The sequence below is a fragment of the Puma concolor genome, chromosome C1, assembly GCF_028749965.1.
Source record: "Puma concolor isolate L17-30 chromosome C1, mPumCon1.1.hap2, whole genome shotgun sequence".
In the NCBI taxonomy this organism is placed as follows: Eukaryota; Metazoa; Chordata; class Mammalia; order Carnivora; family Felidae; genus Puma; species Puma concolor.
In genome coordinates this window covers 162582282-162609380 of record NC_141674.1, presented here as the reverse complement: position 1 = coordinate 162609380, position 27099 = coordinate 162582282, and the positions used below count along the sequence as shown (strand labels likewise).

General features: G+C 42.9%; 1 protein-coding gene across 11 annotated transcripts in view; it reads right to left on the bottom strand.

Annotated features, from left to right (window-relative positions):
* The window catches only part of RAPGEF4 (Rap guanine nucleotide exchange factor 4), a 290032-nt gene that overhangs the window by 14883 nt on the left and 248050 nt on the right, over positions 1-27099 (bottom strand). For all 11 annotated transcript variants that reach the window (XM_086718909.1, XM_086718910.1, XM_086718911.1 and 8 more), the window contains 11 exons: positions 21832-21982; positions 20029-20117; positions 19029-19059; positions 18745-18823; positions 17209-17355; positions 15368-15465; positions 9681-9806; positions 9081-9259; positions 6109-6199; positions 2260-2310; positions 172-259 (listed from right to left, as the gene is read on the bottom strand). In XM_086718909.1, coding sequence (XP_086575035.1) covers positions 172-259; positions 2260-2310; positions 6109-6199; positions 9081-9259; positions 9681-9806; positions 15368-15465; positions 17209-17355; positions 18745-18823; positions 19029-19059; positions 20029-20117; positions 21832-21982 — 1130 coding nt within the window. The remainder of the gene's footprint in view (positions 1-171; positions 260-2259; positions 2311-6108; positions 6200-9080; positions 9260-9680; positions 9807-15367; positions 15466-17208; positions 17356-18744; positions 18824-19028; positions 19060-20028; positions 20118-21831; positions 21983-27099) is intronic.

Genomic DNA, 27099 nt, shown 5'->3' with positions numbered 1-27099 from the left:
TCCCGTAATCTTCCTAACACTTTCAGAAAAGTCAAGGGGGAGAGGAGGTGATGAAGAAGGTGCAAGGGACAGGACTGTTCTTCCCAAAGAGATCAGTCTGTTGAGGCTCTTATTCGTTTTCTTCCCCACACACTCATCACTGGCTTGACCTGTGGGTTCCCTCAGAATTACCTTTAATGAGCAAAGGCATGAAGGGGATGAGAGGAGGCTCCAGCTTAGCTACTGTCAGCCTGTAGGCCCTGTGGTTTCTAGAAGGATCCTTTAGAGAAACAAAGAGATGCTGGTTAATGACTAATGACACACATACCACCCCCTCTGCCTCCTAACACACCTAGGTTTGTTATCCCACAATCAGATAGTTTTCAACCAAGTGTAGCTATAAAAGAAAGGTAGACTTGGGAACGCAAGCTGGTGCAGCCACTCTGGAAAACAGTATGGAAGTTCCTCAAAAAAGTAAAAATAGAACTACCCTATGACCCAGCAGTTGCACTACTAGGCATTTATCCAAGGGATACAGGTGTGCTGTTTCGAAGGGACACATGCACCCGCATGTTTATAGCAGCATTATCAACGATAGCCAAAGGATGGAAAGAGCCCAAATGTCCATCGACGGATGAATGGATAAAGAAGATGTGGTCTCACTGGGTGTTGTATGGAAACCAATTTGACAATAAATTTCATAATAAAAAAACTATGAAATGAACAGAAAAAAAATAAAAACTACTTGTAAAAAAAAAAAGATGTGGTCTATATATACAATGGAGTATTACTCGGCAATCAAAAAGAATGAAATCTTGCCATTTGCAACTACGTGGATGGAACTGGAGGGTGTTATGCTAAGTGAAATTAGAGAAAGACAAAAATCATATGACTTCACTCATATGAGGACTTTAAGAGACAAAACAGGTGAACATAAGGGAAAGGAAACAAAATAATATAAAAACAGGGAAGGGGACAAAACAGAAGAGACTCTTAAATATGGAGAACAAACAGAGGGTTACTGGAGGGACTGTGGGAGGAGGGATGGGCTAAATGGGTAAGGCGCATTAAGGAATCTACTCCTGAAATCATTGTTTCACTATATGCTAACTAATTTGGGTGTAAATTAAAAAAAAATAAAAAATAAAACAAAAAGAAAGAATTAATAACCTGGAAAAAAAAAAAACACTTGCTGGTTCATAGCACAAAAAAAGATTCTTAATCTCTGTTCTTCAATTTCTCACGTGTAAAAATGGAGCTGATAATAATGAGAGCTACCTCATAGGATTGTTTGGTGATTAAATAAATTAATGGTTACAAATTACTTTGCTCAATCCTGGAACACACAGAGTTCAATAAAGATTGGTTGTTATTATTAAAAAAAAAAAAAGAAAGGTAGACTTAAATTGATTTTTGCTTTATTTATTTATTATTTTAAAACATTTTAATTTTAGAGAGAGAGAAAAAGAGAGAGCATGAGCCAGTGGGGAGGGGCAGAGAGGGAGAGAGAGAGAATCCCAAAGCAGACTCCATGCTCAGCACAGAGCCTGATGCTGGGCTCGATCCCATGATCCTGGGATCATGACCTGAGCTGAAATAAAGAATCAGATGCTCAACCAACTGAGCCACTCAGGCAGCCCTGAGTTTTGTTTTAAGACAATTTCCCTGCTGACATGAAAATAACTTGCTTTTTGTTTCGTTTTTTGCTTGAGAGGGAGATTTGCCTGCAGGGACTGAGGGGGAGAGACGCCCTTTGAGAGCAAATACAAAATGTGTAAAACAAACCCCACCCATGAGATCCCCCTCTCCCAAAGCACCCCCTCCTCCCTGGGAGTTCTGACTCCCCTCCTCTCTGCCTTGCACAGCCAGCCCCCATGTGCCCTCTCTGAGACCATTCCATCACTCCTACCAAGACCTACTTGCTCCTTTTCTGGTGTTAACACCTCCCAGCCAATGGGGAACAATAATTTTGGCAAGCCAAGGAAAATGCAGCTTCCAACCCATAGCCAACCTATGCTAGGCGGAAAGGATCCTATTACACTGCTTTTCTTAGTTACACAAATTGACCTTATGTGGGACATAAGTCCTCTTTAAGTTGGTTCCTGAGGGTGCCATTCATTAGTCAGACATGCTTGTTTTAGCAGCACTAAAACGGGATCATAAACTTCTTAAAGTCATACAAGGACAGGTAAAATTTCTGAAATGAGAACTTCAATTCAGCTAATCAGAAACTGGATTAATGCAGACAGTGAACAGAATAAAGGAGCCACTGTCACTTACCATTAAACTTTCAAACTCCGCATAGAACTTCTTGAACTTGCTTGGCAGTTTCTGTTAATGAAACGAAAATACCACACTCATGTGTCGGATTCAATATCTAGATCTGTATCACGTGTTACCATTTCTAGGGGAAATGTATTTCTTTGGCTCTTAATCAAACATCTCTAAAGCAGACCAGACTGTTATCTGTCTTGTCATTTGAGCATATTCTGGAATATAGAGAACTTACCTTTTAAAACTCTTAACCTCATTGAAACAAAAGTAACTATGGATGCTTTGGTCTTACTGTTTTTATAATGTTTTCTAATTATTCATTAGGAGGACTGCACTCTCAGACCATAAGTGGTTTGGAATCACCTCCTCCCACACCTTAAATTCTCCGATTCCCACAGTTAGGAATTTAGACCAAAGAATATTAGGATTAAAAGTTTTAGAAACCACCTATTTCAATCCTCCTCCTCCCTTACAATGTAAACTCCATGAGGACAGAAACTTATCAGTTTTGTTGATTGTTATCTCTTCAGTGCCTAAACAAGTGTCAGGTACATAGTTACTGCTTAATAAATATTTATTTGAACAGATTAAACCTTTGCTTACTATAGGGAAGAAATTAAGTCTCACAGTTTTTTTTATTGCTATTTTTTTTAATGTTTATTTACTTTTGAGAGAGAGAGAGAGACAGAGTGTGAGCAGGGGAGGGGCAGAGAGAGAGGGAGACATAGAATCCACAGCAGGCTCCAGGCTCTGAGCTATTAGCAAGAACCCGACTCAGGGCTTGAACCCATGAACTGTGAGGTCATGCCCTGAGCCAAAATTGGATGCTTAGCCGACTGAGCCACCCAGACACATGAGGTCTCACAGTTTAAATGACATGCCCAACGTGGCACAGCTACTGATGGCCAGAGCCTCTGTAATTCACATCACCTATCCCTTTCTAGGGCTTCTCTTACATACTTGTGCTTTTCCACACAAGCATTTCTCCCCCCTGATTTCTCTGCCCTGCTGTTATACAAAAACTGATGATTCTACCAATTTAGTACCTGAGGTAGCACCGTGGGCTGTACCCATATATCGATTGACACAAGGAGGCCATTATTGAGTCACCTTTGAATTTACTGGCTCTCACTTTGCTTGGGTCCTGAGATCTTAGTAACCCTAACTTCTCTCTTCTGACAGGGCCACGCCAAGGCAGAGCAGCGTGGCGTGCATCCTCTCCCGAGTCTGTGGAAGCACCGTCCTCAGCCCTAGAGATCCGGAGTTCAGCTGTGCTTCCCACGGGAAGTCTACCAGCAACAACGGATTCACCAGTTCGGCTTCTGCAATCACAGGAGAGCTCCTCTCTCTTCTTTCTCTCTCATAGCTGAATTAGTTTGTCATCTTCCCATTTAAACATCTGTGCAAAAATCTTACTAGTCTCCCACATGTCCTCCAAGCTCATTTTCCTAGTACCTCTTTTCAAGTTAGGTCTCTGGGAAACCGGATATCCTTGCTCTGAGGGAATGTCCAAAGGGAGGAGAGCTGGGAGAGGATCAAAGGATGCAAGAATCTCATTCCATGTGTAGTATCCAAATCACCACGTTAGCTGATAACTTTCTACGAACACAGACTACTTTAAAAATTTGAAGTGAATTACATTTTTGGTTAGATTGGTCTTTCTACCTCTCTTTCTTAACTGGTGTTTGGGTCAAAGGGCATAGGGCAACACATATTTTTGTGGGTCTTAATACTATTATCTATGCACACCCTGTGCCTCCAGAGCAACGATTCTCAACTGGGCTCAGGTTTGCACCCCTCCCCCCACATCCACTGGGGGCCATTTAGTGATGTCTGCACACATTTTCTGTTGTCACACCTGGGGTGGGGTGGGGTGACAGGTGCTACTGGTAGGTAGCAGGCTGAAGCCAGGGATGCTGCTAAGCATCCGACATCACACGGGACAGCCCGCAATGAAGAGTCATCTGGCCCACGGTGTCAATGCTGCCAAAGCCCAGAAAGCGCTCCAGGATTTAACTCCCATTTGCTTGATCTCAGAGTGGTCTTTCCCCTCCAAGTGGGACCATTCCCTCTGCCATGAGGTTTAACTCCTCCCGTTTTGTTCACTGACGGTTTCACGTGTGCTCTGTAGTTCCGGGTAGGGGAGGGGAGGGCGGTCAGGCGCCGTCTCTCGCACTGCCCCTGTGAGAGGGAGGCATCATGCTCTTTGCTGGGGCCCGTATGGGAAGCGCATGGATTTGGGTAGATCAACCCCAATCAAGGATGCTTACGAATGAAAGGTCTTCCTACAGAATGATATAATTATATTTCACCTTATAAAATAAAATCTTACGAATGAGGAGGGGTTTTCTCTTTCAGCAACAGGCCAAAAGCTCACAGACTGATGGATTTCTTCATATTCCCCGTTAACTTTCTCCTTTTGCTGACTGCACCGTCCTGCTCAACCCAAATAGCCTCCTATTTTTCTCTTTAGACAAGAAAGGAGGCTCTGGTCGTGTTTCCACCGTGCTATGGCCTTGACGTCTGGCTGCTGTTATGTGATACTCACACCTGCCTTCCGGGACCCCTGTAAGGCTTTATACCTTCCTTGATTTTTCCCAGCCAAACCATCTAGACCCCGCGTGGGCATCAGTCGCTGGAAACAGGCTGGGGAAAGCATACTGTCTGAGAGGGAACCCTAGGTTTCCACAGATTCCAGGAGCCTTGGGCTGCACGACAGGGGAGCCTGCATAACGGCTTCATTGCTTCAATTCAGTGGCAGCCCTAACTCCGTCCTTTACCAGCTGGAAGATGATACAGCTGCGTGGCACGCAGGCCTCACCAATTCCCTCATTCCTATATTCAGGGGATGAGCTGCTGTGTGCTGCATCTGCCTGGAATTTTAAGAGAAACCCAAGACAGAAGAACTTGTGAGGACCTGTCCTATAAACAATGGAAACATTTAGGAGAGACGGAGAAAGAAAACAGTTTCAAGAGGGAAGTGGGGAAGGAAATGTTTTAAGGAAAATATTTAGAGATGCAAACAGCTGCCTTTGGTGCCTTTTAAAAGCACCCTTGCAAATTAAGTCTCGTTACCTACTCCTTGACCTCTTTTTGCGTCCCACTTACACATACTTTTTTATTTTTAGTAAGAGTCTATTTTTGTGTGTATGTTCTATTAGAGATTAGTATTTCTTTAACTATATACCACATGTAGGGGTCAGGCACATTTTGAGTACTTAGCTGATGAAAATTGGAGATGTGTACCACAAATTAACCAACTGTCAACAAACCATTAATCATATTTGCTATACACCTGCATAACTTTTGCTCCAACTTGAATATCAGCCAACTGTTGTTCTTCCATACACAGAGCCGACGGCCAGGCGGTTAAGAGATACTTAGTACTCAACTGGGCCAAACAGTTGGCCTTCTGGCTAATTTTCCCTGCAGCAAAATGACTACTTGGTTAAAAATGGATCTTCTGTCCTCTCTTAATTATAGATAAGGCTTATTGCAAAAGCAATAAGCAGACATTCCAGAGAACAGAATCTATGAACAAAAAAACCTTTGAAATCATCCAAGCAACGATGTTGATTCATGTTGTACGTAGGAACCAGATGTATTATTATTTACATTGTAGAGACCAAGAAGCTAAGGCCCCCTCATCGCCCCCCTACACAAAAGGACAATACCTTTTTAAATTCACACTCTCAGGCAACTGGAAAAAGGAAGACAGGTCACTTCCCTCAAAGTGTCCCACCTTTTCCATTGTTATACCAGTGTGAGTGATATTTCTATTCAAAAAGCTCACTGGTGAGCCTGTGTTTTTATTCTTAAGGCAAAAGTCACAGCTGGATCTCAGCTGAAGCTTACCTCCCACGTGAGTGCCAAGCGGCTTACAGCAACATTACTTAGCCCCATGACGATGGCAAAAAAGGAATTCAGATTTTTGTACTCCTTACAGCTGAAACACAAGAGGCACGTGTTTGAGTAAAATGCCACTTTTGAGTGAGATTTAAAAAACTTAGAGTTCTATTTTCTGATAGTCATTAATATTCGTCAGGACTCTTTATGAGACCAGGCAATGATAGATTTAGTGCACCGTAGAAGTTCCACTTGGATGACCATGTTCGGCTATTTGACTTCCCACTGTAATGGTTCTGGCCATCTAGGTTCAGGTTCTGAGAAGGAATTGAAAGACCCCTACCCTGGGGATCGTTACTACGATCCCAAAGCTTCCTAAAAGCCTCATTGGACATGGAAGGAAACATCTCATGGGATAAGAAGAGAAGTAGGCAAAACGTCCTCAAAGACATTCAGACTTTTAGCCTGAAGTTGGATGCCTCCTCTGGCAGCCTGAGAGAGGAACTAGGAGGTCATATTGCTACAGCCGCCGTAACTTCTACCTGCCATGTGAATGCTTCTAATTTGTTGAGAAATATCAATTTACAATCCCTATGAAGCTGAGAAATAACCTAAACAATTGACCTAAAAATAACCTTATTTTCTTTGCATTTAACTGATGTCAGTGAGGCTGATCAATTTGAATCTGTACTTATGCAACTATTAGCCTTTATGAGTATATATTTGGGAATAAGAATACTGTGGAACAATATCAAGGATTCTTATTAGAATGGCAATATTTAGCCTAGGTACTTGATTTAACTTAAAGAAAAAAAAAAAAGGAATCCCTAACTTCCTCATACCAGCTCCTTGAAAAGGGAAAGAATTAATTTTTCAACAAGTGCAAATCCTTTACCCAAATCAATATGGTCGACTAAGTCGACTGCATCATAATTAAATCCTGTTCGGATGAACATTCTTGCAAAAGGCTAATTAAATCATTGCTTTTGCTGCCTGTGTTATCCTTACAGAAGAAGCAATGAGTGATTCTTAAGTGATCTCTGTGGAAAGAGGAAAACAGATTTCAGAGAAGCTATCATGTGTCTTATCTCACTGGTGAAAAGGTAAGCAAGGACTTTGCTGTGTTGGGGCAGTGGCTCTCAGGTCAGGGGCTGAAAGGAGTTTCAGAGACCCCCTGGGGTGGAAGGGGTATAACATCACGAATATGTGTTTGCCTTTGTCCTTTCCATGTGATCTTGAAAGGACACGCAGGCACACAGACCTGCCTTTCTGATCACTGCTCTGGTCAGTGTTACCAACTGACTTTATCGCCTTAGGGAAGTCACGAAATATCCCCATGCCTCAGTCTCCTCATCTGTAAAAGGGGATGATAACACTTGGACCCCCAACTTCATAAAGTTCTGGGCAAGTCGAAGAGCTTAAATAGAATTTGTCGAAGTTCTCTAAAAATACCACGTAAAGCATGCTACTGCCCCCCAGATTTAGATCACATTCTTGTAGATCTTGGTTTATGAGAGTTCATAATCTTTTCCAGCAAGGCTGTGTAAACAGTTCCACTGTAGGGCAGCACAGCTTAGTAAAGGTTAAATAATATAAAGCAATTTATACCAAGGGCCAAAGCCACCTACTCATTTCCATAATCAGAAGGAAGAAAGGTAAAAAACACAAAAACATTAAAAAAAATTCCTGAGTTTTTGAAAGGCTCTCTTATGTTTCCACCATAAATAACTGGGACTGGGAAAGCCCAAAGGTTGTCTGATCTCCCACATAGGTGTGCAGATTGCTGTTCTCTTCCCCCTGCTCCAGCCAGCACTGCCAGGCAAAGGTGAAGACCGGATGTGCTCTTTACCACAGGAAAGCACATATGTTCAGAGTTTCGGCGATCCTCTCCTTCCAAATATGCAAAGGCACCTGTCCCTTGCAACAAGGCTGTTCAGTCTCCTAGAAAAAATGGCTATCCTGTGAGCCAGAAATTCATAAGTAACATTTTACCAAATCTTTCTTCAAAAAGGCAGCTTTTCCAAATTAAGAGATAACAGCATTTGAATCTGAGGGTTTGGATAGGCTGTTGAACCCTCAAATTTTTGGCAAAATAATTCGGAGCATTTGGCAAACTGGCGTGTATAAAATGTCAAGCAGCATTTACTTCTTTGTTTACCTCTGGAAATCAGACTCTGTATGGGATCTAAACTATTTGGCTCAAGAAAATTGCTAGCTGGGGTCACTTGTGCTCCCCACCTTCCTGTGCTAGAGCTCCCTGAATTTAGAAAGAAGTCTCCCAGCCATGGGCCACATTTAGCATTTTATTTTTAGCACTGTGGTGATACCAAAAACATGGAAGTAAACAGGAGGTTGTCAGGCATATCTAAATAGCAGGAGAAGATTAAATTCATGTCAGGGAGAAATCTAACTGGCCCCTGCAGTAAATAAATTGTTTCCCATGAAGTGCTATTAAATAGAATATTTATAAGTTGCTTGCTTTTTCTGATGTTGATGGAGATGATTTTCATGTACTAGGTTAGCTCAGCTTTATGCATTTTACTGATTTTATTCTGGCTAAGTTGGGCCGTGCTGATGTACATGCATGTTTCTACTGCCCTCTACTGGCGAGATGGTGTCATGTTGGACATTGACTTGAACGGCCTTCTAAATACAACTTTTCTAGAACTTTGTTTGCTGAAGGACTCAATAAACTGGAGGAGGCACAAAGCCACGGTAGTTCAGAGCAAAAAGAGGTCACAATTTTGACTTCAGCAGCAGTGCTATAAGATGGTAATTTATTATGTATTGATGTCCAGTATTCCAAAAGCCATATGAAATGAATCTTTTACAAGAGTTCAGTTATTCTGAAGCTCCTGTGATTGTTCCTTGTGCATAAGAAGATCCTATATCTTGCTTTTTTTTTTTTAAGGTGCAGCCTAAGGGAACAAAATGAAAATGCAGCTCAAATGTTTTTCTCTTCTTAAGCTAATGATACTTACTGGGCTGCTATCTTAATAAATTTTTTTAAGAGCTGAACACGCTTGCTGGGCTGAGAACAAAGGCAAATCTCAGTGACAACCCAAAACTGAATTTCATTAAATCTCCTCAGGAACAAATCCAAGTTTGCTGTGGTCTTTTTAAAATTATGCCTTCCAAATGTGTGATAGATTAGCTCCAGCTAGAAAAGAAAGGAAAACAATTTCATTTCTTTGTTTTTCAATCAAAACACCAATGAGGCTTCTCTATTTGTCAAGACAAATTGACATGGGTCAGCACATGTGAATACAATCACTGGCCGGGATTCAACTCGTACTACAGAGCTAGAGGGCTTCAGGGAGGCTTGTTAAATATATAACTATACACGAGGTGCTGTTGGCTTAATATACTCAGGAAGACGTAGCTTGCTGTAAACCATTAAGATTTTTCTTTAATACTCAAAGACTTTACAATAGGCTTTATTAATCAACTCAGTATTTACAAAAAGGATCATGTGGTTTCCACATTGCAGCACATAACCGACATTGGCATTGGAGTAATGCCAGCAGACTTCATCCAGGATTGCAATGGTGCCTACTAATGCTCTCAATCGAGCACCTTACCTCATGCACACAGTTGAAGAGTTCCCAATCATAAATTGTCATCTGGTATGCTAAATCTTTGGAGCTCATCAGTTCAAAAGTTCCCATTGTTCCAACAGTTGGGCCTTCCTGCTCTGGCAAGGGAGTCTATGAATAATAATGCAAAAATACATCAGAATCTCAGAGCAGAGAAGTACTTTAAACATTTTTTAAATTGGATTGATTTATTTATTTTTGAGAGAGAGAGAGTGACAGAGCAAGTGAGGGGCAGAGAGAGGGGAGAGAGAGAGTGCAGAGCCCGGAAGGGGCTCGACCTCACCGGATGAGGGGCTCAAACTCATGAATCGTAAGATCATGACCTGAGCCAAAGTCAGACGCTTAACAGACTGAGCCACCCGGGGGCCCCAGATAAATACTTTTAATGCTGAATGCTTTATGGAGGTCCCAAGGGGAAAGGATTCTGGAGATGTTTTCAGGAGGGTCTTGAAACTTTGATTTTGCCCAGGGGAGAAAGATGCCTCTGCTCTTAATGCCCACTAGCTGCAGTGCCATCTCACTGTCATCAATTCCAGGGACTGAAAAACGTGGACCGTGGCAATTAAGATTTGGGAAGGAGTGACCTGTGCTGGGGCCTGGGAGATCCCTGGAAACAACGCCTCTTGTCTGGTGAAGATATAAGAATTTCTTGGGGAGGTTTTCCTTCTGTGTTCCACTGAAGCTGTTCTGGAGCAGGTGCTGGCATGGCAGTTGTGGACATTTAGCCACAGCACTCCCTACTGCGGCAGGAGCCAGAGACTGTGGTGACGGTGCTGTCCATCCAGCTCTTACAACACACTGCCTGGGCTTACTAGGTGACAGAGGGCTCTGTGCACTGAGGTTACATCTCCACTCTGAGACATGCTGAGCCAGAAACGATACCCACATGGTCAAGGTGTTTTGGGCTAGGGCATCAGAAAACCAAACGCTGCTACTTTCTGGAACGCCCTCATTCAAAACTTTCAATCCCACTGACTCATCTCACCTTGTATTTTTTGATAAATGACCTAGAGGGTTTCTCCTCAGTAAAACAAATGATTTGCATACATTGGAAACTTATGTATAATATGTGAATATTTATGGCTCTGTAATGTATGTCCAAAGTTACAAAGGCACATGAATGGAAGGGGAATTTTCCATAAACCACAAGAGACTCAATAATAGAGAACAAACTGAGAGCTGAGGGAGGGAAGTGGGTGGGGGAAGGGCTAGATGGGTGATGGGTATTAAGGAGGGCACTTGTGATGAGCACTGGGTGTTGTATGTAAGTGATGAACCGCTGGGTTTTCCTGAAACCAATACTGTACTGTATGTTAACTAAAATTTAAATTAAAAAAAAAAAGAGAATTTCCCTAATATCACGCTAGCCATATTGGGATATTCAATATTTAGTTTAGAAACCCGAATATTGTGCAAATTCTATCATCCTCATTATCATCATCATGCATAACCACTGTATTCCTCAAGTGCTCACTGCATTCTGGACACTGAAGAAATGACACATTCAGGATGCAAGTGGTCCCTGCAATATTAGTCTAAGGGAGGAGTGAGCCCTGACCAGAGAGTACCGCTCTGCACTCAATAAACAGCTGCTGCCATTCATTTGTGGGTATAAAGGACAGACAGAATCAACACACACCTGACACCCAGATACAGACAGACACGTGGGAGAACATGAATGGGCTTTTTGAGAGTTAGTGGGCATTTCGAATGAATTTTGCGGCTGAAGAGGTTCTTGGAGACCAAGAAGCCGGGCTGTAAAAGATTTAACAGGCAAACCTGGGTGGGTTAGAACAGCAAGGTTTCCCCACAGCACTCAAGTTGGTCTGTTGAAGGATAGCAAGGGAGGCAGGAAGGTTGGGAAGCTGTCACAAGACGTGTTTATCGGAAACAAAGAGCCTAGGGGAACCGAACAGCTTTACAAAGTCTGTGAGTACCAGACAAGGGGCTGGGGTTTTGCATAGACTGGCTTCAGAGAGCAACAGACTCTAAATGCAAACCTCACTCTAACTCCACAAATTCCCTTATCTCCTGAATGTCTGTTTCTGGCACTGGGAACTCAGTGTCACAGTACCGGGTACACAGGCTTTTTAAGGGGATTGAACGGGAATAATTTGAGTGTATCCCGTAAGCACAGCGCCTGGCACAGAGAAGGTCCCCATTCGCAGCCCCTTCCAAATTACTGTGTCCCCGCATGTACTGCAGCAATACAAATGTCCGGGGAAGCAGGATCTGTACAATACCTGGATGTAAGAGCTAAGCACTGTTGTTCCGGATTCACGCTATGCAGGGCATGGACGGCAAGGAAGAAAAACATTTACTCCCAAGTTTTGAAACTTAGGGAACTGACCTGAATCTATGGGTAAGTAGCATGTGGAAGCAAGTAAGGAGAACGGTTTTAAGCAGGCCAGGTCTCAGGTGGAAAGTTGGGGACACTTTTAAATACTGGGTCTGAGGACTCCTTGTCAGGCTCAGACAGGCTCTCAAAGTTTTCCCTTTCCTCTTGCAGCTGCTGCTATGAACAGCAGTTCTGTGGAACTGCCCTCCTGCTCTCTCCCTCTGCAGCCTGCCCAGCCCTCCGACTCTTTTCCCTGGGGCCTCATGGCTTCTCATAGAGGGGAGAAACCAACCCAACAACTGTAGGGACGATGCCAATATTAAAAAAAATAGATCAGGGGCGCCTGGGTGGCTCAGTCGGTTAAGCAGCCGACTTCGGCTCAGGTCATGATCTCGCAGTCCGTGAGTTCGAGCCCCGCGTCGGGCTCTGTGCTGACAGCTCAGAGCCTGGAGCCTGTTTCACATTCTGTGTCTCCCTCTCTCTGACCCTCCCCTGTTCATGCTCTGTCTCTCCCTGTCTCAAAAATAAATAAAACGTTAAAAAATTTTAAAAAAAGATCAAATTCTTTAAGTCATGGATGCTGGACTATCACTGCTGCATCCCCTTTGAGAGAGTAACAGAATTTCTTTTTTTCGAGTGGGCAGGGCTTACCAAGCCTTCTCCCTCCTTGACAAAGGGCAGGCTGATCCCTTCCCTCCATGAAACACAGAAGAGGCAGTCTAAGTGGCCAAAGTGGCTCTTCTAAGTGAAGTGGGGAATTTACATGCTGATCCTGGGGGCCCAACAGATCACTTCCTTGCTCCACTTCCTCATAGATGGTCCTATGGAAGTTTCCTACCAGATGAAGCACAGCAGAGATTCTGTGGGGTCTACACTGCACAGGCAGGTCTGAATACTGCCTATCCTGAGGCACAGAACTCCCATATACTCTCCCCCTGGGAGAACAGCATTGTTACCCGCCCCCCATCCCCCAATATCCAGTTGAAGAACCTAAGATATAAAAAGGATATGCTGATTGTCAGTGACAAAGAGATGGCTAAAGTAAGCTGCCACCCCAGCATCCCTCTTTCTCCCTCTGTGCCTGGCTCTGCAATGGCATTTGTCACATTGGATTCTCCTTACACTCTGGAGTCCCTCACTATACTCTGAGCTCCTTGAGGCACAAAAACCATGAAGGATTCGTCTTCAAGACCATCCCAGAGGCAGAACCATCCATGATGCCTGGAATGATATAATAGGCCCTAAATAAAAGTCTAAGGAACTAGTGAATTGGTAAGAGTAGAACCAGATTACAGTATAATGGGATTTTATTATAATTTGTCTGTACTCACATTTATGCTCAAATAAAGTGTCAAGAGAGTAAAGCTGCAGGTTCCAAGCCTTTAACCAACTAGGATAAATTGATGGCAATCTGCTATTTCTAGACAACACAATTTAGCCCTATGATTTGTTCTGCTCCAGGCTGTTTGTGTTAGTCTCATCTCCCTAACATGACCATAATTGTCATAAGAATGGAGTCTCTGGGCTGACTGGTCTAGTTCTAGTGTCACACAGAAGCCAGCGTAGCACCAAGTACAAAGCAGACACTTCCTAAGTATGTGTTGATAGATCAAAGAGTTTGGCCAACATTCTGTACTGCAGAGTCATCTTGCATACGTTCTTCCTAGAAAGACTGTCCTCAGAGAAATCTTTAGAAACCTGACAAGGCCCCATGTCTCTGGTGTTGTGAGGCAGGTAAGGTTCAACCATTTCTTAGTATGATGACATAAAACTGTGCCCCAGTGGATGGCAGAGCACAGACATGGAGGAAGCTAACAAGTTCATTTCCCCAGTACTTGTTGCCAAGTAAATGCCTTTCAATTACTCAGGCCTTAAAATGGAAGACTAGCAAGGACTAAGAATTCATAAGGTTGCAGGATGATGTGCGGATAAACAGAGGCTTAAAAAGTCAGTATCTCGCCCTACAGGGAGCTGGAAAAAGTCCATACTGTCCATCCAGACACCATGTCTTTGGATAGTATGGCCAAGAACCAGTTGGCAAGACAGGCTGAACGCTGTGTGGCCAACACATCACGCAGCACCTGTAAATAGGGCTACAGCCGACCTGGCTTATGATGGTGTTCATTTCCAGGAGAGGGCAGCACGACTCATTTATGACAGTCTCCCCCCCTAATCCCTCAGTGTTGGGAAATACCTTTTAGAAAGCAATGAATGTAGATGACTAAAATTCTAAATGAAGAGGGCTGTGTGTAGACAGATCTTCCAGTACCAGTGGTTGAGGCCAGCAAGGGTGCTCATGGGCAGATGCGGGACAGTCAGAGAACGAATGCCATGTCTGCCAAGTTCCCCTCCAGGCGGATTTAAGATACAACAGTTGCATTGCAGTGCACAAAATGGCTCCCCCCAGACTAGAACACAGAATTACCATGAGGCCAAAACAAGCTCTAAAATGTTCCTGAGAGGAGAGGAATCTTGATTTCCTTCGAATGTCTGTTTTGATGACATTTGAATGTATTTATGCAACATTCATGTGGTTAAATTCTCTGAAATGTGAGGCTGGTTACCTCTTGCTCCTGTGTTGTACTTTTCTTAGTAAAAGCAGCCCTGTGTGTCCAAAGATGGAAAAAAAACTAGTTCTCTATCCTCTGAACTGGCCCCATAGGTTTTCCAAGATACGTTGAGAGCTATGCACCAACATGTCTAATTTTTATAGGGTAAATAGAAACGAACCCTACCATAAACCCTACCTGCATAAAAGAGAGTAGGTTACTCCGTTGCTAACATGAGCCCATTAATCCTTTTAATTTGCAGACAGCTCTGTGTGGGCTTGGAACAAATATTTTAGAAACTTAGGGAAGAAAGGGCTGGCCTCTGGTATTTCCTACACAAGTTAGACCACTTCCAGGAAACAGAATTTTTCTTAGACTGGAGAGTGGCTTTGCCATAATACCTTTTCTACATCTCCCTAAGGAGTATGATACATTGCAATATCTGGTCTTAAAAAATTTTTTTTCTATCCTGGTCTAAGTATTCAGATTTTTAACATTAATATTTAAATTGGAGGGATTTAAGGAGGTGATTTACTACAAACAGTTCTAAAAGCTGAATTAGGCCCCAGTCATGGTGCTACTTGGCTAATTTTCACGAAAGAAAATCTAAAGCTCAGAGTGTATCAAATGAACACCTGAGGCTTACCTAATAGAGCACAGAAAAAGAAAAAGCCGAGTAACATTCAAGAGTTTTTGGCAACTAGGTTCAATGTAACTGCAAAATTAAGCTCCAGACAAGTTTTTCTGATTGCAGACACTACTCTGAGGAGGCCATCCACACCTACCAGTGAATCGAATTGCTCTCGCGGGCAAGCAAATAGGCGTCCATTAATGGTGAGCGTCGTAAATACTGAAACATCATTAGGTTTGAGCACCACCTTTTCTGTGAACATAAAAAGCATGAGATTGCCTATTAAATGCATCTGAGATTTGCTGCACTGCCCTAATCACACCAACAAATTGCCGGCTCGGTGAATTACCGGAACACGCAGAGCGACTGCATAAAATACAGTCCTGAAGGGACCCACTGAATAAAAAAGATACAGCATTCATGCAGGCACATGACACTCAGAATGCCATCAGAAATGACCACAAAACAGGAATGGAAATACCCGAGGGTCAATTCCCCCAGTTCTGCGTTGCAACTGTAATTATATATAAAAACCACATTTGCTATTTATATAACAAATTATGTTTCCAGATGGTAATAATGCCCAGCACTTTGGAGATGGAAAGATCACTTGTAGAAAACTTAGGGGGTTTCTGAGATCTCAAATAGATTTTAGATGTAAAATTCACTATTATTTTTTCACTTAGTCCCTCATTTGGAGGGCAATTGCGTTACCTGGATTAAGCCTCCAATATTGTAAAAATTAATTCATTCAACAGATATTTATTTAGCATTTACTATTTGCTGGACACTGCTCCTGGTATTGAGGATACAGAAGGGAGCAAACAAAAGAAAATCCCAGTCCAAAAAGAGCCTGCATTGCAGTGAGGGATGCGCACAGTGAGAAAGACAAACATATCAGAGAGCGAGCGGCCACGAGGAGAAAAAAAACAATAGGGAAGGAAGCAAGGAAGTCTCTATATGCAGGAGAGGATACAATTTTAGAAAGAGAACCAAAGAAAGTAAGGAGGGGGCCTCGGTTAGACACTGACATTTGGGTAAAAAACTGAAGGAAGGTGAGGAAGGACCCAGGATAGCTTGGGAAGTGTGCCAGCGGGATGGGCGAAAAGGGACATCCTGGGTCCCGTGTGACTGGGGCAGAAATGGAAGAGGATATCTAGGGAACCCATGATGCATCTAAAAATCCTGCAGCAGTAGAATCATTTGCCTTCAGACATGGCAAAAATGGCTTACCCGATCCTGGAGGATCCCCAGTGGCTATGAAATCATTGCCAGACCAGATGGGCTTACTGCTCCTTCCTCTGGACTCACTGCAACGTGTGCTGACGGTTCCAAAACTCTTGCCAGTATGGATTGTAACTCGTTACTAGCTACCTCCCACCCGCCACAGCACATCCCTCCGGTCCCAGTCATAGTCAATGGCCAGTGGATATATATGGTGCATGAATATATGACATTTCAACAACGCATAAGGTAATCATGTAATCCCATGGGGAAAATATGCTTATTTTATCCGATGAGTTGAGCTCCTGCCCTCTCTACAGGGTAAAGAGGGGAACCATCAACAGATGGGAACAACTAGACCATGACCACCTCCAACTTCAGACTTCTGGAAACCTATGGCCTGTAGCTTCACACCAGAGGCCCTCTTTGGGTCCACGTTTCTCAGAGCTCGAAGGCCTTACGCTTTTTTGTTTAGGGTTTACACAGAAAGAACTCCAGGCTGGCATCCACACCAGAGTCCTCAGCTCCAGCTGGCCTCAGATCACTTCACCTTTTTCTGCTTTATAGTGGGTACCTACAAAATGGGGCATATTAGACACTTATCCAGCCCACTTCTAACCGTATTATTTTGTTATTTGTGGGAGCACACACAAGCACCAATTTGTCCCTCTGGATCCGCTTGGATGGGCCAACGCTAACTCCTGGCAGGGTTTCTCATTGGACTGGATATTCCATTTTGCAGAAGCCCAAAGTGCTAATTAAGGCTGTTACCTCCTCCAGAGCTCATCTTGACGATGATCAGGCCTTCTCCAGAGCCTAGTTTGTCAGCAACTGCGCTGATGACTTCCTTCACCGAGGCGGCCACCGGCACCCGAATGGTTGTGTAGGTGTGGTCCATGCAATAGACTTTAAACAGAACTATTGGGAAGGCAGTAACAATATGGCAAATTGGTCTTGGGAATTCTGAAGAAAACCATCAGCAACGGGAAATGTTTAGATATCCTCCCAAATTGGCATCGTCTTGTCACTCTTACTATTGTATCTATTTGCAGTCACCTATGCCTATGCCTGCCCGCTTCCCAAACTCTTGACCTCAGCATTGGTCTGAGAATAGGTACACACGTGGCTTCCATCTCCAACTCAAAAAACGATAGCAGGGGTGCCTGGGCGGCTCAGTCGGTTAAGTGTCCGACTTCGGTTCAGGTCATGATCTCACGGTCTGTGAGTTCGAGCCCCACGTCGGGCTCTGTGCTGACAGCTCAGAGCCTGGAGCCTGCTTCAGATTCTGTGTCTCCATGTCTCTCTGCCCCTATCCTGCGTGCACTCTTTCTCGCCAAAGTAAATAAACATTAAAAAAAAAAAAACGATAGCAGATTTTTGTGAAAAATCCATATAGAAGTGATGGGAAAAAATGAAGTATGTGTAGGCCTGTTTTCTGGGTGTGCCCTTGTCTGTGAGGGTTTCTTTTTCATAACACAGGAAGTGCTGTGCTGTAGGCGTATTGCTGGGTCACTGCTGCCTGGTGTGGTGGTGCGAAGTCAACACGAACACCTCTGCAAACAGGAGTGCTTCTGCCTAGGACGTGAACACGCTGACATTCCTGCTCACTTGTTCACTGCTTTGTGTACTCTGGGGCTGGGCCACAGCACGTGGGGTACCGAGCTCAGCAAACCCATATACGACACCTACATGCTCACCTCTGAACACAAATCTTGGAAGCAACTGCAGCTACTGTAAGTCTTGGGTTTAGAGGCACTGCTAAATTACAATTTGTGGCTTCAAATGAAAATGTTATCATTATTATTAATTTTATTTTGGTTGTGATTCTCTAGACAAATCTTTAAGTGACCAAACGGTAATTGTCAGCATCTGCACCTCCCTGACGGCTGCCAACAAGGCCGTGCTCAGGATCAGAGTGCTTCCCCCTGGGCAGGAGTCCTGTTCTGCAGATGACCCTGGCCCTTCTCCTCTGTGTGACATTGCAAAGTGCCAGCTGCTTTCCTGACAGCTCTTCCCAGAGGGGCAACCTTGACAACTAGTTCCTGACATAATCTTTCCTTCCTTCAGGAAAAGGTGGTAGTGAGGGAGAGGCTGAATCAGGGAAGTGTGGACCAGCACTTCCACTCAAGGCCCAGAGTTCAAGAAGATAAATAATCGGAATGCAAAAGGGCACCTTCAAGTAAACTATTTGGAGTGCCAAGACATAGTCCAAGAAAAGCTATTCTGTGGGGCTGAGGGTTCCCGGGGGGAGATTTTATTCTGACTTTGAGTAATCTGTACAACCATGAGTTGGAAGACACGTCTCACCTTCATCAGAGCCGCGGACAGGCTGGCGCTTCTGGGCTCTCTCATCGCCTGTGTTGAACTGTTGCAAAAGAACTTTGTGCTGTAAGAGTAATAACAGCTTTTAATGACCAATGTATATTTGCAACCCTGAGGAAACACACCCAAGAAACAGCCAGAGTCAAGAAATGAGGAAAACATATTTTCTTTTTACAAACACATCACTTTTCTATATTGCGCTATAATATTTCTGGAGAATTGTTATGCAACAGGGCACAATTAGAGAATCCTAATCCATTGTCACTTACCTTCTTTTGTGGAGCCTTTGCATCTTCTGAACTACGAGAAAGAGAGAAAGCACATTATTTAATAGCATTGGTACCGTTATTTTGAATTACTTCATTTGTGTATAACTTTAATCTTACATCACAAAAATGAAATGGCAGCAATCCTTCGGGAGCAATATGAGCCTCTTAATTTTTTTTAATGTTTATTTTTGAGAGAGAGAAAGAGAGTGAGAGAGAGAGCAGGAGCAGGGGAAGGGCAGAGAGAGAGAGGGAGACACAGAATCCAAAGCAGGCTCCAGGCTCTGAGCTGTCAGCACAGAGCCCGACATGGGCTCGAACCCACGAACCATGAGATCATGACCTGAGCTGAAGTCAGACGCTTAACCAACTGAGCCACCCAGCCACCCCAAACCTCTTTATTTTAATACCAGGAGACCAAGCACAGAGGAGACACAAAGAGATCAGCTCTCATCACAGGCAGATCCCTGGCAGAACTGACGTTGAAAACCATTTTCTAGCTTTCAGGTCTTTCTAGCAGCAGACGCTCTTTCCAGTATTTACTGTATGGCTCAAAGTACAGTGTGTGAAACCTTCCATGTTTTCACTAAGAGGACACAAACATTCACCGGCAACAGCTCTGGCAGCAGAAAGTGAATTTCCCATAAAGTAATTCCTCCTATACTTTCTTTAAATGCCACTGACTATTACTGGATTCACTGCCTCGAACAAAAAGGACCCAAGTTTACTGAGTTAGATGCCCCATAGGAGGATCTTTGCCTTGTCCCAGGCTTTCTCTTGGCAGATGTCCAGCAACAGAAGACAGCTGAGCAGAACTTCCCCCCTCTTTATCTGGCCTCATCACACCTATGCCCGAGGCCCCATCCACTCAAACCAGAACACTGTGTGCCTGCCGAAAACTGGCTTTCACCTTTTTGGGGCAAAGGGCTTTTTGTAAGATGTTTGGCCTGAGAGGCAGGCACTTACTTCATGAACACACACCCAAAGCCAACCCCTTCCTTACATTTGTTTGACAATCTTCTCTAACTCAGGCAGTTGCTCCTTGAGGGCAGCAATCATCCGGGCATCATCTGATACAGACACATAAAACTCCTGTAATTGGCAAAAGTCACAGGCTTTTAATAAGAATTGCAAAGGTGCACAATTCTGTAAAGATCAATAAAGATGTGTCCTTATGTTATCTGCTTTGCTAGCCATCTCCAGACTATGGTTTCATAGACTGGAGACAAAAAAGAAAAAGAAAACATTACAAAATGTCTAACTTCAAAATTGCAAGTGAGAAAAGGATTTAGAAATAGGTAGTGGTGAGGGTTGCATAACATTGTGAATTAAATAATGCCACTGAACTGTGTCCTTGAGAATGGTTAAAACGACAAATTTTATGTTTGATATATTTTACCACAATAAAAGAACTCAAATTTTTTTTTTAATTGCAAATGAATTGTTCATGTGGTATTTATTGGAAAGGCAACGTAACGCAATGTTTCAGAATGGGTCACTTTATAATCTATGCTTTAAGAGCACTTTTTCACCTCTATTTTTTCAGGGAAATTTTAACATTTATTTTAAATATTATTTTAGCATTTGTTGTTTAATATTGCCCACTGATGGTGGTCGATTTTTGGTAGTAAAATGCCGGCATAGTCTTCAGTACCGTACTGAAGTTATGCTGAGTTTGTACCAACTCAGGACTCTTTATGGACGTCCTGGGAACTATCCTGATGGCCCGGCAGCAGCAGCTGGGCCCTGCTTTGTTGAGGAGCAGAAGATGACAACTGTGGCAATGCCTTCTTAACCACCACTGTGGTCCATCTGCAAAACAGTCCTTTGTTCAACCTGTAGAAGCCAGGAGTCAATGTATGAGCCAGGCTACTATTTTTCCTTTATATTTTCAAAATACTTCTTTCCACAGCTTTTGGGGACACTCATAGTTCCTCTTCCTCCCTTCCCCACCAATCTGCCTGCCAAATTACATGATTACACAGGAGAGAAGGGGTACATTCCTTTTGGATAATTCATTCTTGAACATACAGACTGATAAAGTTTGAAATAGAAGCCACATTGCCTTTTGCCTGCATAGAAGATCCTCATCTAAGTTTTGGAGGACAGAGTGAGTCATCAAGGACTCAGTGCCAGGGTCAATGTTGCAATGTGGGGCTGGGACCATGGGAAGGAAAAGGGAAGTTCAGCTCAAAGCAGTGCTTACAAAATAAATCGTGTCCCTTTGGAAACCAATTCATGGTCCTAGAAAGTCCTCAATAAAATGATCTGTTTCACTCCACTCAAAAATAGGTACCATTTGATCTAGTAATCCTATTTCTAGGAATGTAACCAAGGACAGATCTACTTGCTGAAAAAGGTTCACTGTACTATTATTTGAGGAATGTGAAAACTGTAAATGATGTAAATATTCAACAATATGAGGAAAAGAAGTATATCTGTGGCAGGGCTACTTAAAGGTCATTCGAAATTTTTATTAGAAAGACTGCATTGACATAGAAAAATTCCTTATATAAAGTGGAAAAAGCAGCCTACAAAATGATGGGTACTATGTGATTATAACCATAGAAAATACACAAAGAAAAAGAGACCAAATGAAAATACATTAAAATGCTAGCTGTTATTGAATGAGTGGCCAGATAATGGCTGAAGTTGTTCTCTATCCCTCTCAGAGTACCCTTCTGATGAACATGTTAACAGAGAAGAGAATTTGCAATCACAGTCTCTCCAGGGAAGCTACCATGCTTATGGAGAGTCCTGGATCGTAAGACAAAGACGTACTCTGGGAAGGGATGACCCCACGTACCTCGAGGAAAGCCACGGCCACATCATCCTCTTGTAGCACGTCCCCGTGCACGGCGGCCCACTGCAGCACTAGGCGGATGACTCGCCTCTTATTGTTGAGGGTGTAGTCTGTTTTCTCCTGCTCCGTGCCTTGTGAAGGCTGTGCGTGGTAAGTGCCTTGGAGTCAAGGAAGACATCTAGCCATTTCACACTCATTTCACTGAGCTACTTGCAAACGTAGAGAGTGACAGGTCCCGGTTTCAGAAAGCCAGCCTTCTGGACTGATGGCATTCCTTCCTCAGGCCCACAAGAGAAGCCCCGCCCATGTAAAGATTCTGGAGCAAATGCATACAAACCTTTGCTAATGTCTGCGGACTTTGACATGACAGTTGTCCAAGGAATGAGACTTGCATGACTCCACCTGGACTTGTGTGTTGACAGGGGTTCTTTCTGTGCCTAGCTCTGGCCACCACCGCACTCCCTGCCTGACCTTCACCTGGCCCTTCACCTCTAGGGTAGGGAATGCTTCCTACTGTTGCTTGTCTTTCTAGCTTGTCCCTTGCCATCTCTTTTTGCTTCCCAGAATTCTGCATATATCTCCATTAAGCCACTTCATTGTATACATTTCAGCTAAACCCTTCTGAGTGAGCATCTAAGTTCTGCTGGAGCTGTAATTCATACCAGGAGTGCATGGGGGAAAGTGAGGCTGGAAGAAGACAGGCTCTCCCATTGTTAGGAAGAGGAAGGGTTCCTACCATATAGGTCTGGTAAGGGACTCAGACACACTCTTTACATCATAACTTCTCCTGTCTAGAACCACAACATAACTCATATTGGCTTTTTGTGCATTTATGGCTAGTCATCTTAACTAAACTAGAAGCTCCTGCAGGCCTAGGAAGATACATTAAATACCTTGTATTCTGTACCATGCTTAGCACAGTGACTTTCAGCTAGCAACTGTATTTATCCATCAATACAATAAATACATAATTGAATGCCCACTATGTGTAAGGTAAGGGCTTCTGCTCTCAGTTTGCATTCATGTGTGTATTACAGTAGAGAGAATATAGTATGTGATCAAGAAAGATTTTAGATTAGACATACCATTCCTTTTTCAGTGATTTATAGTAGTTCCTACTGCAATTAGACAATTAGTTCATGGAACAATTTCCTCTTTATAATTTACCCTGTATCTTGCACTAGAGTACTTCAGTTAAGCATCCTTCCCTTTCTACAAGTGAGCAAACTGACTGTAAAGGAGCAAAAATAACCAGGATTACATGGTGAGAGTATAGAGTTGATTTTGACCAAGACTCTTAATTCCAACTACTTCTCTTCCCCATTACACAACACCCCTGTGCCTCATAGTTGGCTATAAGACTGGCTATGCCTTAGCTTACGACCATGACTTAAAAGGCTCAGTAGAAAACTGCCTTGTGGCAGTGCTGTGCTTGAGACCTAAACCAGTAAAGGGCCTTTTCTAAAGGGACTATAAATAATCATGATCAAGGTAAATGACAGAACCTTAAAGCAAAGTTTACTGCATGTAAATGGGTTGCAAAATGACTTTCATAAATTGAGCACAGGATTCATAAAAAAGAAAATTGCTCAACCTGTATTGCTACAATTCTTTCTGAGCTTACAATAAAAAAACGGGAAGAAAGATCACTTTATGCAAAAATTATTTCTTTTCTGATTAACCCTTAGGTCTCTTGCTTGTATATACACACAACTCGGTTTTTCTTTCCCAAGAACTGCAGTGCTGGGCACTACGTTTTATCACTATTTTTTTACGGTATCTTAGCAACACAGTCTGGCACACAGTGGGCACCAAATGAGTTACTCTTGACTGATTGGAAAATACACAGTGTTCCACCCAAGAGTCAGTAAGAGAGAGGGAGAGAGAAAGAGATTGTTCTTCTTACTTGCACAAGACTGCAATGGTTTGGAGTATTAAGGTTGATATCAAGTGGATATAATGCTAACTTTCCAGGTTATTTTGACTTGGGACTCAGGAAGTAATGCAAACGCTTGTGAGTTGGATACAGTGCTATCAGCAGCATACCTGTGGCTAATCTATAAGGCCTTAGGATAGGATACTAAATTTATATCATCTCTGTGGGTCAGGACAAAGATTTTTCTTGGCTTCTTTCCTATGGGGGAAAATCTTTATTTTGTCTGCAATGAGATAGAACACAGGATTGGAAGAATTAACATGATAAACCTATAAATGTGTATGGAGCTTTATAGTTTGTAATAAATATGCCCAATGCACTCACATGATTGTATAACGCTCTCTATAAATATTTACGGATGAAACAGAGAGAAGAGATCTGCCTGAGGCTGTTCAGTGAATAAATGGCAGGGTTTATAAATCCAGACAGGGCTCTTTCCATTGTCATCACCACTACCCCGCCCCCAGTCCTAAACAGTGGCTATAGTGACTGGACATTAGTGCTTGGGTTCATGAAATTATTGAGAATGATTGCATCTGGGAAGCAAAAATCCTAATGAGAAAAATATTCCTGTCTTTCTTTCTGCCTTCCTTCCTTCCTCCTTCTTTTTTTGCCTAAGTTCTAAGTTTCCCAGAGCCGACAAGTACTTTCTAAACCAGCTCTGAGTGTCCTCTGCTCTTAATGAGTGGTTCCACAGCCTCCTGGGAGCCAGCAATGACCAAATCCAGAGGGACGAGAATGAGGCTTGCTTTCTTTTCTCATGAAAGTTAAGTATTTTTGCCTCTGGGAAAATAAAAGGAAGCACTGATTTATTTCATAAAGTCTCCCTTTCCCCTCACAGATGTTACTGGAGGTGGGGGTAATAGTACTTTTAGAAGCGGAATCCAGAAAGATGCTCAAGGACTCTGCCCCTCCACAGGCAACATATTGTTCTATTCTTGAACAGTCTGTTGAGCCAGATTCTCAAGGGGCACAGAGAACGCTTTATGTAATTGATTATACCTGAAATGCTTATTGATGCAGTATCGGGGCTTCTATTGATTCCCATAACACTTTCACCAGGCTTTTAGAAGATTTATTTTGATATTTTATTTAACTTTTACAAAAAAGGTGGAGAGAGGGGAAAAAACTATATTCCCTTCAGATAGCAGCCAAAAGGGGAAAGAAATCCTACCAGGTCCCATGTCTTAATGCGATGTAAAACAATGCAACCTAAAAAGAGTAACATTTCAAATATAGTTTGTTTATACATTCAAACACATCAGGAAGGTTGCAGAAACCAGGTTTCTGGTTTTTGGCTAAAACCAGAATAATGCATTAACCACTTGATGGATAAAGTTCTACATACACGGCATAAAAATCTAGCTCTTCTCTAGGACAAGTAACAATTTAAAAAGGATTATCAACAGATACCACACATATAAACTTTTTTTCCCCACATAAGTTACTTTTAACATCTGAAGAACACTATCTGAAATATATATGTGGCTAATGTCTATGTTATGTGCAGGTTAGCAGAGAAAATAAAAATGATCAGGAAATACTTGGATTAAGTAAGGCCATGACTCCTGAGATCATGACAGTTAAGTTCAGGTAAGAAGCAATATGGCGGGGGTGCCTGGGTGGCTCAGTTGGTTGAGCATACAACTTCAGCTCAGGTCATGGTCTCACGGCTCATGAGTTCAATCCCCACATTGGGCTTGCTGCTGTCAGCACAGAGCCCACTTCAGATCCTCTGTTTCCCTCTCTCTCTGGCCCTCCCCCAAATATGCTCTGTCAAAAATGAATAAAACATTTAAAAAAAAAAAAAAAAGCAATATGGCTGCTTGAATTCATGGAGAAAAAGACACAGAAAGATAACATGGTGTCACATAAAGTGCCAGTTAAAAGTCCGTAAGAGAATCTAGAATTATTCACTGAATTTTTACTTCTATTTTTTATTATTATTTTTAAATGTTTATTTATTTAAGAGACAGAGAACGCACAAGCAGGGGAGGAGCAGAGAGGGGGAGAGAGAAACAATCCCAAGCAGGCTCCGCACTGCCAGTGTGGAGCCCAGTGTGGGTTCCATCTCAGGAACCATGAGATCATGACCTGAGCTGAAATCAAGAGTCAGATGTTTAACCAACTGAGCCACCCAGGTGCCCCTTACTGAACTTTTATTTTATTTTATTCAAAAAATTTTTTTTCAATGTTTATTTTTGAGAGAGAAAGAGAGAGAGAGAGAGAGAGAGAGAGAGAGAGAGAGAGTGTGTGCTCACGTGCACGTGTGCAAATAGGGGAGGGTCAGAGAGAGAGGGAGACACAGAATTCAAAGCAGGCTCCAGGCTCTGAGCTGTCAGCACAGAACCTGATGCAGGGCTCAAACCCATGAACCGTGAGATCATGACCTGAGCTGAAGTCGGATGCTCAACCAACTGAGCCACCCCAGTGTCCCTGAATTTTTATTTTAAACACAATTAAGAAAAGGCCTTAATAGTCAAAATGGCCAAAGTCATCACGGACACAGAGTTGATTTCAGATGGTTCACAGAATCATAGAATCTGTGAGTTGCAAAAGCCCTTTGATTTTACCTCCAACTCCACCACTTCAGAGGTAAGGAAACTGAGGTAGAATGAGTTTAAAATGATTTTTTCCAAATCTATCAATGGGATTCTTGGGATTAGAACTCAGTTCTCTTATCCCTCTCCCCACTACTCTGTTTACCTATGTTGTCACATTTTGTCTGATATTAGTATCTCTTAATGCTAACATATATTATGTATGCAGTAGAATTAGGTGATTTAGAGGTTTATTAGATAACGGAGAAATTTGTCTCAGATGAAGAAACTGATCCCCCTAAATCCTCAAAGAAGACAAAGCACATACAGAAAATCAAGTGTTAATTGTTGCAACTCCCTGACAATCTGACAGTCAGGGAAGCAGAGGGTTTCCACTGTTCCTCTCTGCTGTAGCTTCAACCCGTGCTCTTGTCCAGAACCTGCTGATTTAAAAAGCAGTGGCTTGGGGGTACCTGGCTGGCTCAGTCGGTGGAGAATGTGACTCTTTTATTTAATCATTAAAAAAAAATTTTTTTGTTTATATATTTGAGAGAGAGAGAGCAAGAGCACACGGGTCAAGTAGGGGCAGAAAGAGAACAGAGAGAGAACCCCAAGCAGGCTCCATGCTGTCAGCGCAGAGCCTGATGTGGTGCTTGCACTCACGAACCGTGAGATCATGACCTGAGCTGAAACCAAGAGTCTGACACTTAACCTACCACCCAGGCACCCCTCAGTGGAGCATGCGACTCTTGATCTCAGGGTCCTGAGTTCAAGCCCTGTATTGGGTGTAGAGCT